Here is a 13880-nt window from a genome sequence, read left to right as displayed (position 1 = left end):
AACTACGCTCCCGCTTTCGTGGTACACAGGCGATTTGATGCCTCGTCGGCTTTCTCGCGAGAAATGGTGCCGGTGTGAATTTCTGTCGGTGCCAGGTATGTATCGTAAAGTCGCTTTTCCGTCTTCTTCTTCGCCTCCAGGCGGTCGTAGTACATATGTTGTACGAACATGTTCAGCGTGACCTTTGTCTCGTTGGTGGGGCGGTGGTATTGGTGTTGTCGGCGGAGCTGCTCCATGTTCGTCTGCTTCCGTTCGACTGCATCGTTGAACAATCGCTTCACGGATGTCTCCTGGTCTTGTGGTGAAAGTGGTGAGGCTCTGAGTAAGGTGCCCCGCGTGTGCGCACCGTAAGCGGCCTGCTCTGCCGCCGCAAGACGCTCTTGTTTGTGCTGGAGGCTCTGGGTATAAAGACGGTCCGTCATCCTCGACAGCGCCTCTGGCGAGATTCGCTTCGTCGGACACACCTCGAACGGGTCACGTAGTTCTACCTCACGCCGTGGCGCCGTTAGCCGCCTAATGTGCTGGTCTAAATCCTCCCGCGTAAGTCGCTTTCCTGCGATAGTGGTATCGTAGTTTTCCATCATGATGCCAATCACAGCCGATGAGATCCCTCGCACAGCGACAACAGAAGGATGAACAAAAAGGTTTGTAACACGTCGCAACACGTTTTCTGGCGGGTAACCGGCGAGCCACGAGGGAAAAGCATGCGAAGGAATACGGGGGAGACCATTACTGAGATGAGAGCCACATGAGAGAGACAGAATGAGAAAAAAATCATTATCGGTTGGCGCGAGGCCCCAACAGAAGTCTCCGCATCTCCGGCAGGCGAAAGGGGAGCGGGGGCGAACGCTTTGGCAACGGCGGATCGTCAACCAGAATGAAAACGACGACAGAAACTCTTTACCCTTGCCATTGGCAAAGGAGGCGGCTGAGTGACTGAGACTGGCTCTGTCTGCTTTGAGGTTACCGCACACAGGCCTGCCACCGTCGTGAATGCAACTCCATTCGCTTGACGGCCACGTGAGTGCCGGCAGCATGACACTTAATCGCGAGCATGTCTACAGAGGGCTGGCAGTTCATGCTATACATTATCCCCAAACCTTCAAAACCTCCATTGCACGACTCCACCCGGCAACGCTTGCAGTCGTCGTGATAGTAACCTTTTTCTCTTCTTCACGAAAGGGGGATATGTTTCATGCTGTTTCAGCACCACTTCGGTTGTGCCCGGTGATGCCCGGCCACCGCACCGTGCTACCTCACGGTCTAGTACCGACTCTTCGGATCGCTAGGTAGCGCTGGGCGGGGGCTCATTGACGAGAAGTGCGATCAACCGTGACGCTCGCACCAGCTCACGCCGAGTTGTGCCGGCGATTCAACGAGTATACGTGCCCTACCTCCTGTTTTCTGATTTGGCAAGCGAGGCGCTGATGCAGGGCACAGCCCGTGGCTCCGCCAGTGCCGGACGCAGTGCAGCTGCAGTGGGCGCAGCGACGCACAGCGCTGTTGGCTGGCCGGCGCCCGTCACGAAGCGTCGGTACACGGGCCTGCATTCTGCAAGACGCGCAGTTCACCCCCACGGGACCCACAGGGCACCAGGCGCACCAGCCTCTCAGCAGCCCGGTGCAGCAAGAGAGAGGAGGCACGGCGCTGGCGACTGCGTGCTCACACAGCACGGCACGGGCACACACCTGCACGCCCTCCCCCTCCTCCCAACGACAACGGCGAAGCAGCGGCGTGGCGGCTGTGCTGCCGCGTCCCTGCTGGGACGCATACACACCACCTCGGGCTGCACACCTGAGAGCAACACCACCGCACGGCACACCGCCGACGCCGCCACGCAGACGCACACCTGCCAGGTGTCCCGCAAGCCCACAGCAAAATGCGCGACTGCGGCCAACGGCACCCACACAAAGACGGGCCCTCCTGGCGACGCCGCCTGCGCAGCGCTCCGCACGCAGAGAGCTGCCGCGCTTGGAAGCAGCTCTGCAGACGCTGCCCAGCGCGCCGCCCTCTCCGCCATCGAGACAACAGCCGCAGACAGACCACACCTGTACGGCACGCTTCCTACAGCGTGAGAGAGGGATCGAATGGAGTGGGGTCAGTGGTACACGGCATGATGGACTCGGGTGTACCCACATTCGTGCGCGGGCACTGGCGCACGCACCTGCTGGCCTGGGACGGAGAGGCCGGGGCAACCAGGCGAAGGAGTGCCCGAGAGCTGGCCGGCAGCATCCCCTGCCCAAGGCGTACCTCCGCCAGAGCATACGCACGCACATGCAAACATCTCTCTCTATAGATATATACAGACGTATATCTATGCATGTGTATGCACGTGTATCGCCGACCCCGCCGGTGCACGGCCCACGCACCGCGTGGGTCAGCCGCATCGCTTTTGCCGATGCGCGTCTGCTTTCCCAGCACAGGCGGCGGAGTCTCCGCAGCGGGCGAGAGCTCTTGTCCACCCCTCCCCCACCCCCATCGCAGCTTGGTCGCCCTCGGCAACTGATCCAGCAGAGACCCGCACCCGCACGCAGCTGTCAGCAACCACGTCGCCGTGCGGTGGGCGGTGCCTCCAACGGCTGCCCGCCAACACACGGCAGTGAAGGCAGCGCATCCACATCCGCCTCCGCACAAGCGCCCAAGCAGCAGCAAAGGCACTGCCCCCCCCCCCCAGCCCAGCACAGCCCAGCCCAGGCCGCACGCGCCGGTCGCGTCCACACACACTAGATCAAGATGCAGCGCGCCGCGGTGTGGTACACCTGCTGCGCGAACCGCCACTCGTGCTGCACCGGATCGTACAGCACCATCTCCTGCACATCTGGCTGCCCGAGCACCGACATCGCTCCAGTGGCGTCATCGCGCACGCCGTCGGCGAATGGCATCGAGGCTAGCTGCCGGATCGCCGCACGAGCAGGCGAGCCAGGTGGTCCCAGCGCAGCCTGCAGCCGACGCATCGCCCGCGCCAGCATGAGGCTCGTGTACGTGACCGGGTCCACGCCGCGCTGGCGCAGCGCAGCGCACAGCTCGTCGACGTCGCTGCTGCGCGTCCCCACCACCTCCACAAAGCACACCAGGTCCAGCGCGTCCAGCGTGTGCTCCGCGTAGGCGAACGCCTGCCGGCGGGAGAAGGGTGGTATGCAGTAAAGGTCCAGCCTCCGCGACGACACGTTCAAAGGGGTCAGAGCCTTCATGGGCACCGCCAGGACGATATGGCAGGCCTGGCAGTCGCTCACCAGGCTCACCACCTCGCCGTACACCCTGCCCAGATCGCTGCCCTCGCGCAGCCTCATCACCAAGAACGGAACGCCGTCGCTGGCCTTCACGGTCGCGCCCCGCATCGCCTCCTCCACAAAACCCAGCAGGTCGCCGCACACCTCCACGTTGCTCACCCCCAGGGCCCTCACAACACTGCGCAGGGTGTCCTCCGTGCCGCCGACGTCGACATGAACCAGCGCCACCCCCTCCACGCGCACCGCGCGGCGACACGGCACACACCTGCCGCCGCCAGAGCCACCGGCGAGGGCCACGATGCGGGGATGCGACGGCGCCATCTGCGTCAGCACACTGCGCACAAGCGCCTCCTCATCCTCGCGCCTCACCTCGAAGGCCTCGGCGGCCGCCGCGAGCATACCCTCCTCCTTCCTTGGCCGGGCAGCCTTGGAGAGGGTCTCGATGGCTGTCCGGAGCTGATGGCCCCGCTGCTGCCGCCGGTACGCGCGCAGGTTCGCCGTGAACACGTAAGCGACCACAAGCACGCCGGCAATGCAGCTCATGGTGCCCTTGTACTTGGCCAGGGCATAGCGAAAGTTCGTATCCTTCACCCGCTCGCGGCGCAGCATCTGCATCGCCTTGTCGTGGTCGCGCTCCCACCGCGCCTTCTCGCTAACACTGTCCAGCTCCACCCTCGACACAAACACAAACGGCAGGAGATCCACGCCTTCCAGCAGGTACATCCGCTCCGCCCGCCAGCCGCGGCTGAACAGGACGAGCGCGATGGCCTCCACGTCGCGCGGGTCGTGCACGCAGGAGCGCAGCCAGTTTACCAGCGCCACCAGCCTAGCGCTCTGGAGCAGCTTCTTCCGCGGCTGCAGCGCCACAATGCGCTCAGACGCCACAGAGAGTTCCACTTCGCCCTTCTCCATTAGTATAATGTAGGTAGCGTTGCCGTTCACCTTGGCGATAGTGCCCTTCATGTGCATGGCGGACGGCGCCACCGCGGCCCCGCTCGCGGGATCGCCCTCCGTCCTGACCGTCACCCGCGTGCCAGCATCCACCACCGGCAGCTGCGCGGCGTCGCCGCGGCGGTCCTCGCCGTCGCGATCCCTCTTGCCAGTACGGAGCATCTCCGCCTTGTAGGCCGCCTCCGACAATCTGCTCACGAGCCGTCCGAGAGCCACGGGGCGGTCCTCGAGAACGCTCGCCGCGTGCGTCACGCGCACACCAACCAAGACGCCTGCCAGACTATTCCACGGCTTCTTCGGTGACGGCAGGCGGCCACGCATGCCGCACACACACTCGCGGCAGTGTCCGCCCTCCGACAACGCAGAATCTGCGCCGCCGCATCCACCACTCGACGCCGGCGAGAGACAGCTACACAAAGAGAGCCTACAAGATCCGGGTGTGGCCGCACCACCTCTACCATCCACCGCGCACACACCGATGCCGGCAATGCCTCTCCGCATGGCGTTCCACCGGGGGTCGAGTGTGAGCGCCATCATGTGCGCATGGGAGTGCCTCGTGTTGGCGTGTGGGTGACGGCGCCGCTCACGGCTGGGGGGCGCCTCTGCATCACCGCGCTTCCTCGACAACCACCCATGACCCGCGCGCCAACGTGCAGTAGAGAGAGGAGTGGGGCACATGATGAGGCATCGGCACAGAAGGCGGCTGCGCTGCCAGAGGGCGCGCGCACACACAGACATGTACACACGCACATACACACATATATATGTATATATATACCGGCACGCACACGCATGCGGGTGCACACACCTGCACGCACACGGCGCGGCAGCACCACGGGCAGCAGCAAAGAGCGCCGCCTGCACCCCCTATACCCTGCCCTCACGGGGACGAGGGGGACGGCAGTCGCGGCGGTGACGCTGTTGGTTTTCACGAGTCGGTCAACGGAAGCAAGCATAATAGCGAGCAGGCACGCGCGCAGGAAGGCGTACCGCAAAGCAAGCAGAGGGGAAGCAAGAGAGGAGACAGAAGCGCACGCACGCCCTCCGCCCTGCCAGGCGAGGACAACAAGCGAGCGGTCCGCGAGGACAACGTAATGCGAGGCGTTTGGCGGTGTTGTCGGTACATAATATACCTACACAGCCATATATATATAGAGAGAGAGTCATATGTAGAGATCAACATGTATATATATATATGTATATATGTATGCACCTGCCGTTTTGCTGTTGGGTGGGTGTGCTGATTCGCATGGCTGTGCGAACCAGCGAGGCATGCACTTGCTTCTCACCGCCTCCATTCCACCACGCACAAGCCGGCGCATGCGCGCCTACAGCCACGGCACCCCTACGCCCTGTGGCACGGCGGCCACATCCGCGTCGCCGAGGACGAGCCGTCCTGCCGCTGCGCCGGGCCGCACTGCACGCCGCGCTCCCAGCGGGGCCGCCCTCAGGGTTGTGCCCCAGGGGCGGAGGCGGTGGCCTCTGTCGGTGGGGAGGGCGCAGCAGTGCGTGGCAGGTGGTGGTCGTCGTACACGCCGCACGAGCCGAGGGGGAATGTTGCCCAGCCGCAGGTCAGGGCCCTGTGAGACCCCGCAGTCTGCCTGCATGCCGTGCTTCTCCCCCTCCGTCTCCTGAAGGCCGCTGCATCGCGTCACATGCGGCGTGGCGACTCCCCACGGTGGAGCCTGGAGGATTCGGTGGTGTGCGCCAGCAACGAAGCCATCGAAACAATTCGCACAAGAGAGAGGCGAGGAGACACAGCGACACGGGGGGCGCACACGCAGACGGACTCGAGCCAGACGCCAGAGGAGCGAGCAGCAACGCAGCCCCGCCTCTGCTCCGCTCCGCCTTCGCACTCGCTCGTACCGCCGCGCATTTGCCCGTCCTGCTTCGCCTGCAGTCCCCTGCCCGCGTGTGTCGGCGTGTATGTGCGTATGCGCGTGCTCTGCTGCGCGGCTGCTGCCCTTGCCTGCGTCGTCGCCACAGTCCGCCGCCACCGCCAGCACACGCGCACATGAGGGGCGGGGGGTGCGGGGAGCGACGAGAGGCGCAGAGGGGCACGCACACACCACGCTTCTCTCTGCGCGCAGAAGAGAACAGCAAGCACGAGCGAGCTCGAGGGAGACGAGCGTCGAGTAAAGCGAGAGCGCGGGGCGGCACCCGCGACCACCGCACGAAAACAGAGACACGCCAACAGCGGCAGCCTTAGTGAGGGAGGGCCGCGGGGGCCGCTCACGGAACGAGGGGGAAGACGGTGACAGGGGCGCATACGCCTGCGCACACGCACACGCCGTGTACCACCACGCAGGCATGCACGAGGTGCTGCAGTCGCTCCTCGGCAGCGGTGCCCATGCACGGCCGTGCCGCTGCTGCCTGCGCACGCTCGCCCGCTCTGTCTTCTTCCCGCAACCGCCACCACCTCCTCTGGCACCTCGCACCCTCCCCCTCGCCCGTCTCCGTGTCCGCGCAGTCCACCGGGCGCGCGAGGGGGACACCAGAAACACGCGCGGCCGCCGCGGCGGGGCGCGTAGCTGGAGAAGGGCGGGCGCGTCACCGATGCCGTGGGCGGCTCTCCGCCTCCCGCCATCCCTGCCACGGCGTCGGCTTCTCCCCTGCGTCGCGCCTGCCTGCCCATCCCAGCTGGGGCATTCGCCGCACGCCTTCGCTCTCCCTTTCCCGCGCACACGGTCCGGCCCCCGGCGACCCCCCTGCCGGCACCCCGCGCCTTCCTCCGCCACCGCGCTCCGCCAACGGTGCGCCGGGCGGCCGTCACGGGGGCACGTCCCAGCAGCTGCTGAGGGCGAGCAGCTCACAGGGGAGGGTGAGCGGGTGGGGGTCAGTGGGCGGAAGGCGGCATGCGTCGGCGTGTGGGCGCGCAGTGTGTGTGCGCTGCCCACTGCATGGCGCCGGCCGCCGCGCGCATGAGCACGGCAACACAACGCGAGGGAACGGAGACGCCGACGAGAGCCGCGCGTGGGAGGAGGAAGGGAAGACGCACAAAGCCACACTCGTCACGAGACGCACGCGCACAGCGAGGGCAATGCGAGGCAGCGGGAAAAGAGAGAGCGAGGCGACGACAGCGCGGGCGAGAGCGACTCCTCGCCATGTGCGCGGAGAGCGGGTGCGTGCACGCACGCGCGACAGGGCAGCGAGAGGGCTGGGCCCGCGAAGGGCAGACACGGGAACCAGCAGCCTTCGCACCCTCATCCTCGCTGTCACCAGCTCCACCACGAGCACGCCTGTGTGGAGGGGCCGCGCCGCTATCAAGCTCGCCCTCCACTCCGTCCTGTTACCTCCATCCTACTCTTGCGCTGTCGGCGACTCCGGCTTCTCGTTCGCTTTAGTGGCCGGGACCGTGCACGGGAGCAGCAAGAAGATGATGTTGAGGATATCCAGTATCCAGGCCACCAGGAAGAGAGCGAACCCGGCAGCATAAAGGCCGGTCAGCTTGAGAGCACGGCAGAAAGCATGTTCATCCTTGTTGTATGTCACCGCCATGGCCGCCCACACAACGCACAGGGTGACCGCGCCAACGATGTTCAGCACCAAGCAGACCAAGCGGAGTAAAGAGCAGTAGAACAGCAAAACTAAGCCCAGGACAAAGGCCGCGCCGTACACGAGGATGGAGATGAGAGCGAACGCCTGCGCAAGGCGGAAACGGGCGATACGGTGAGGGCAAGGACGAAACGTAGCATCGATATAGGCAGCATATCCTGAAGAGTTGCATGTTAACCTAAGTCCCCACAGGGTGATGCAAAGTGTTGGAAGAGAGCCCCTCGGGATGCGGAACATATCAGCCGACGTGCCCGCCAGCACCAGAAGGAACGCCACGAACTGCACGACCACGTAGACAACGAGGGGGATACTGCGCTTCATGGGCGAAAAGGGACAAGAGCGAGAGACTAAGAGGAGCGGCGCCGAGGCAGACGCGAGAACCAGCGGCGGGGGTGCGGGCGAGACGCTGCCACACAGCGGATGACAAATGAGGAGGCGGAAACAAAGAGGCAGGAGGGGACCGACGGGAGAGCGGGAGAGAGCGGAGGAGAGTCGAGGCGTGGCGACGCGATGTCTTGGTTGCGGTGGCGTGTGCGCGCACGCGTTGTTGTTGGGCGGTCGGTTGTGCGCGGGTGTGTTGTGAGAGGCGGTAGAGGGACGGGCGGCGTGGGCAGCAGTGAAAAGGGGCGACAAGAGAGACGGGGAGAGAGAGGCGTGGAGACAGGCAAGTGACACGGCGGGGCGCGCGCAGCGGGGGCACATGGGCCATCGGCTGGCACAAACACGCAAGGCAAGCACATAGGCAGGGGTGGGGCCGGCGGATGCGACAGACGCGCCGCAGCGGCAGCGAGGGCGACACGGGAGCGCAGCCGCGGGGGCGGGGGGCCACGCGGGGACAGGACGGGGGGAGGAAAGGGGGCACCTCCCGCTACCCTCCTCTGGCACGCGCCGCATCGCCTCCCACGCCCCTCCCCCCTTCGCTGGTCCGCTCTGGCACCGCTTCGGCGGTGCTGCGCCGTCGCCGCGCCCCGGACACAGTCATCACGCACCCGGCGTGCATCTCATTCATTCCGTCAGCCACGCTTGTCCGCCTCCGCTGATGACGCTGGCCACACCGCGCCGTGGGATCCCAGCGTCCAGTGTACCGATCATGGACAGCAGGCAAAGAGCCTGCCGCACGCCCTCGGGCACGGTTGCCGACCCTTGGTGTCCGCGGGCAGGGCTGTGCTAGCGAGGTCGCCCGAGAGGCTCGCGGGCACGGTCACGCCGGTGCCGGCCCACCGCGAGTTGTGCCGGCGATTCAACGGGTATACGTGCCCTACCTCCTGTTTTCTGATTTGGCAAGCGAGGCGCTGATGCAGGGCACAGCCCGTGGCTCCGCCAGTGCCGGACGCAGTGCAGCTGCAGTGGGCGCAGCGACGCACAGCGCTGTTGGCTGGCCGGCGCCCGTCACGAAGCGTCGGTACACGGGCCTGCATTCTGCAAGACGCGCAGTTCACCCCCACGGGACCCACAGGGCACCAGGCGCACCAGCCTCTCAGCAGCCCGGTGCAGCAAGAGAGAGGAGGCACGGCGCTGGCGACTGCGTGCTCACACAGCACGGCACGGGCACACACCTGCACGCCCTCCCCCTCCTCCCAACGACAACGGCGAAGCAGCGGCGTGGCGGCTGTGCTGCCGCGTCCCTGCTGGGACGCATACACACCACCTCGGGCTGCACACCTGAGAGCAACACCACCGCACGGCACACCGCCGACGCCGCCACGCAGACGCACACCTGCCAGGTGTCCCGCAAGCCCACAGCAAAATGCGCGACTGCGGCCAACGGCACCCACACAAAGACGGGCCCTCCTGGCGACGCCGCCTGCGCAGCGCTCCGCACGCAGAGAGCTGCCGCGCTTGGAAGCAGCTCTGCAGACGCTGCCCAGCGCGCCGCCCTCTCTCGGACATGCTTATCAAAGAGCCAGCCTCGAAGGATGGATGCAGTCCTGCTGCGCCCTCACTCCGCCCCGCCCTGTGGCGCCGACCAGCACCCGGCGCAAAAGCCCCTCCAGCGAATCGCCTCGAGACGACTGCGCGATCATTCTGCGAGACAGGCTCCAGCTGCACCCGTACGGCCTCCGTCCCCATTCTGCTCCGCTGTAGACCCCCTCGGCTTGCTCCTCCATCCTAACAAGCCGGTACCGCGCCAGCCATGTACACAGAGGCAGCCGCGGCGTTTGTCGACCCTACGCCGGCACGCTGGGCTCCCTGCATCACGGCGCCCAAGAGGCCCAGCCGCGGTCTGCACCACACTCGCTGTGCATCATGGCTCTCTCAGACCATCGCCCTGCCCTCTGTGTTCGCGCCCACAAGAACAAGTCGAAGATGGCCAGGCGTGCATGCCGAGCCGCAGAACCATCGGTCCTGGGCCCGCTTCGCCTCATCATGGTGGTGGACCCCCCGAGCGTGCAGCGGAACCGGAAACCAGCACGGCACCATGCCATCTGTGTTCATCACACCACACTCCTCGCATCCTCCGCGGGCAAGGATGTCATGCAGGCCCGACTACGCTTTGCCCCCTGCAAGGTGGTGCGCGGGACCCTGGAGCACGCCAGGCAGCGGGGTGAGCACTCCCCAAAACAAGGCGCGCACTCGCCGGTGAGCGGCACCACAACCAGCAGCAGCTCTCCGCTGCACGCTGTGCCTGGTTACGCACGTCTCACCGGAGCCGCAGGGGCGTCCCTCGTCAGGTGTCTAAGGATGCTTCTCTGTGCCCCCTTCAGCACAACAGGCTGTGAGCTCTCTGTGGGCACGCGCATGCCTATCCGCGAGCCCCCTTTTGCTTGACACGCACCCACTCCTAATGAGAGGCGCACGGGTGCAACAAAGGGTGGAATGCCCACTGCCACCACAGACGCACACCGGCGCCCCCCACCTGTTGCAGCACCAACCGGCAACCTCTTCAGACACCATTCGTGGCATCCCTGGAACTGGAAGGTGCAGCAAGCGGGTCACGCAGGCAACAACAGCCTCGTCCTGAAGCAGGCCCAAGGGCGCAGACATGTAAGCGCTGTGCACAAGGGCTGTCATGCACCGCCGGGGGCATCAGCCATTACATCCAAGGAAAACATCCAGGGGACGAAGAAGCAAGAGCGATGAGGCGAAAAGGTGCAGAGAGATGCATTCGGGACAGCGCCGATGTGCATGTGGGCGAGACACGCGGCATCTCTCCTCGATCCGACCGGGGTGGGGGCTTTCATGGGGCAGAGATGCCGGAAGCGGGATGAGAGCACCGCTGACGTGCACCACCGAGTCCTCCAGAGCCGCTCATGTGAGGCGTCGCCGCACCACGTGATGACATGCTGCGGACGGAGGCGACTGAGAGGGAGAAGCATGGCACACAGGCAGGATGTGCGGGGCCTCGGAGAGCCCTGGCCGGAGGCTGGCGGCCTTCCTCTCTGCGCGCATCCGGCATGCACCTGGTACACCCACAGCCTCCGCCCTCGAGCATATCACCCTGGACGCGGCCCGCTTTAGAGCACGACATGCAGTCCACGCCGCGTCTCCGTCTGGCGCCGATGGCGCAGCGTGTGTGCGAAGAAGGAACGAGGAGTTGCATAAAGAAGTCAGCTAGATGCATGGCTTCATTTCCGGGCAGGACGGCTCATTCCGGACGGCGTGGATTTAGCCATCGCTCAAGAGAACTAGACGATCTGCAGCTCATTATGCGCATACGTTTTGAGCCGTTCGTGGTATAATGCTCGAGAACGCACATACGCACACAGAACAGAATGTTCTTTTTGTTGTTGTTATCTTCAAATATTGTCGAAGCATCATTCTTCCAGCAACTCCCTCTTCTTCTCTTCTTTTCTTTTCTCTTTGTTTCCGTTGTTGTTGTATTTCGTTTTTTTTTCCCAACGGTACACACTCAAATAGATGGATGAAAAGCCCAACTTCGTTTCTTTTTGGTTGTTGTTGTTCTCCTTGTGGTGTGTGCCTGTGCGTGTGTGCACGCGTGTGCCTGCCTGGATGTACGACGAGATACATCGCCACAAGGAGCTGTAGAAAAAAAAATTAAAAGGAAGAAGGGAAACAAAAGGAGAGCCAGCAAAGAGGCCCTGCGCACACGCAGCGATGCCACCAGTAACGCACAAATATACATATATATGTATATAGATGTTGATATAGATAGATTTGTATGTATCTGCACGGAGGGACGGGTGAGATAATACCTCCATAGATGCTGCTTGACAGAACACGATGCAACCTACCCAGTAGTGCGCAGATGAAGTGCCTCGTCGCCCATGTCAGGAGCGATCAATGTGTCCCCATGTGCGCATATGTAGACATACATGTATACATATGTATGCATCCGGGATACGAGTCCTCCATACATGTTGTGCGCTTCGCTTCTGTCGCATACGCATTACTTCTCTTTTGATGTTTGTGAAGGGAGGGAAGGCAGGAGAACGGCGAGATGAGAAGTATGCCGAGTAGGGCACGACGCCCTCCAAGGTAACCGTGCAGCGTCCTTTGGAATGTCCACAAAGATAAAGAGAAGTTACGCCGCGCGCACCCGCATCTTCCCACTTACTCGACTGCCTGTTGGCTGTCGCCACTGCGTGAGATAAGAGGCACGTCTGAGCCCTTTACATCCGAACTCGAAAGTCGGGGCACCCGCCCGAGAGAGCCTCCGTCAACACGAAAATGGCACTGCATAGGATGCGCTTGCAAGGGAAAAAGGAAATGAGAGACCCCTCTGTTCAATGCCCTCGATTCACAGAAAAGAGACGCGCAGCCGTGCCAGCCATCTCGACCATGACGCGAAAAAGGGTTTTAATAGATGTTGCCTTTGACGTACAGGGACGAGGAGGAGGCATCGTCATCGGCGCGCTTGTACTTGCCAAGCTGCGCCATCGAGTTCATGCGCGCGCGGTGTAAGAAGGCGCGGCGTCCGGCAGCAACGCCGGAGTCCTTTCCACCCCACGCCTTCAGAGCAGAAGATTGAAGCGCGCGCGCGTACGAGAAACTCAGGAAATACGGCCGCGGTAGCGGGCTGTTGTTAATTGCGTTCAGGTACTCGCTCGCCTGGACCTCGCTCAGCCCACCGGACAGGAACATCACGCCAGGTAGCATCGCCGGCATCGTGCGCGCAAGCGTCATCACTGTGTAGTGCGCCACCTGTTCCGGTGCCGCCGTCTGGCCGGATTCGGCGCCGGGAACCACCATGTTCGGCTTCAGCAGGCAACCCTCCCAGATAACGCCGTGGCGCTGCAGCGCCGCCACCACCTCGCGCCACACATGCTCTGAAACGCGCTGGCAAGTGTCGATATCGTGCTTGCCGTCAATCATCACTTCCGGTTCCACGATCGGCACAAGCCCGCTCATCTGCGACAGGATCGCGTAGCGCGCGAGCGTCTCCGCGTTGAAGCGCACTGCAGGCTCCGACACCGTTCCGTTTTGGATTTTGTACACGTTGCGCCACTTGCAGAAGCGGCAGCCTTTCTTGTAGTACACAGACGCGCGCTTGACGTAGCCGTCCAGGCCCTCCGTCATCTGCTCCCCCTCTGCGCCCTCGAGCAGCGGACACAGGCCCATGTCCGTCTTGATCCCAGGCACAACACCGCGCGCCGTCAGGTACTCTGGGAACGTCTTCCCGTTGCTCGCTTTCTGGCTAACCGTCTCGTCGTGCAGGATGACGCCGCTGATGTACTGCTCGAGGCCCTCCGCCTCAAGCATCAGCGCACGGTACTGCCGGCGGTGCTCCTCCGTGTTGCTCAGCCCGATCGGCTCGAATCGCTTCGTGCACGAGCCGATCGACTCGTCCGCCGCCAGCAGGCCCTTGCCTGGTGTCGTCAGCTTCTTGACCGTCGCAATCAGCTCCGATTCGTACGGCGTCTTGATGCGGTTGCACGCCGGCAGCTGGCTCTGAAAGATCGTCACACGCGACATAGCGGATGTTTTGAATGGTAAAAGGGGTGAAGGATATGAGGTGTGTATAGTATGAGATAGTGGTGGATTGACGTCGAACTTGAAGAACCTGGTTTACTGTGGAGTCGCGCGTGGTGTAGGACGTTGCCGTGGTGCGTGTGTGTGTGTGGGGGGTGAGGGGGGTGAGGGGCGTGTGGGTGAAACAGTGAAGCGGAGAGTGGAAGCGCACATAAAACGCCGAGGCGCAGAGCGGCCCATGTGCGGTGGGTGATAGGGTCGCTCGGATTACAG

The 13880-nt window shown here is 63.6% G+C and overlaps 5 protein-coding genes across 5 annotated transcripts; all 5 read right to left on the bottom strand.

Moving 5' to 3' along the window:
- Window positions 1–2: 2 nt before the first annotated feature.
- On the bottom strand, window positions 3–1037 carry LMJF_36_1290 (conserved hypothetical protein; the record flags this gene model as incomplete). Its single annotated transcript, XM_001686649.1, has 1 exon — window positions 3–1037. One exon carries the CDS (start codon window positions 1035–1037, stop codon window positions 3–5), a length of 1035 nt encoding a protein of 344 aa, XP_001686701.1.
- A 1686-nt stretch (window positions 1038–2723) lies between these two features.
- LMJF_36_1280 (tuzin-like protein) lies at window positions 2724–4502 on the bottom strand (the record flags this gene model as incomplete). The annotated part of the gene is made up of 1 exon (XM_001686648.1): window positions 2724–4502. One exon carries the CDS (start codon window positions 4500–4502, stop codon window positions 2724–2726), a length of 1779 nt encoding a protein of 592 aa, XP_001686700.1.
- Window positions 4503–7481: 2979 nt separating this feature from the next.
- LMJF_36_1270 (amastin-like surface protein-like protein) lies at window positions 7482–8057 on the bottom strand (the record flags this gene model as incomplete). Its single annotated transcript, XM_001686647.1, has 1 exon — window positions 7482–8057. The coding sequence occupies one exon, from the start codon at window positions 8055–8057 to the stop codon at window positions 7482–7484; it is 576 nt and encodes a 191-aa protein (XP_001686699.1).
- A 3434-nt stretch (window positions 8058–11491) lies between these two features.
- LMJF_36_1265 (hypothetical protein) lies at window positions 11492–11896 on the bottom strand (the record flags this gene model as incomplete). Its single annotated transcript, XM_003722886.1, has 1 exon — window positions 11492–11896. One exon carries the CDS (start codon window positions 11894–11896, stop codon window positions 11492–11494), a length of 405 nt encoding a protein of 134 aa, XP_003722934.1.
- Window positions 11897–12494: 598 nt separating this feature from the next.
- ALD (fructose-1,6-bisphosphate aldolase) lies at window positions 12495–13610 on the bottom strand (the record flags this gene model as incomplete). The annotated part of the gene is made up of 1 exon (XM_001686646.1): window positions 12495–13610. The coding sequence occupies one exon, from the start codon at window positions 13608–13610 to the stop codon at window positions 12495–12497; it is 1116 nt and encodes a 371-aa protein (XP_001686698.1).
- Between the last annotated feature and the right edge of the window lie 270 nt (window positions 13611–13880).

Source organism: Leishmania major, chromosome 36 (genome assembly GCF_000002725.2).
Source record: "Leishmania major strain Friedlin complete genome, chromosome 36".
NCBI classification, from domain to species: Eukaryota; Euglenozoa; class Kinetoplastea; order Trypanosomatida; family Trypanosomatidae; genus Leishmania; species Leishmania major.
Note: the sequence above shows the minus strand (reverse complement) of the source record. Positions and strands in the feature narration are given on the sequence as shown.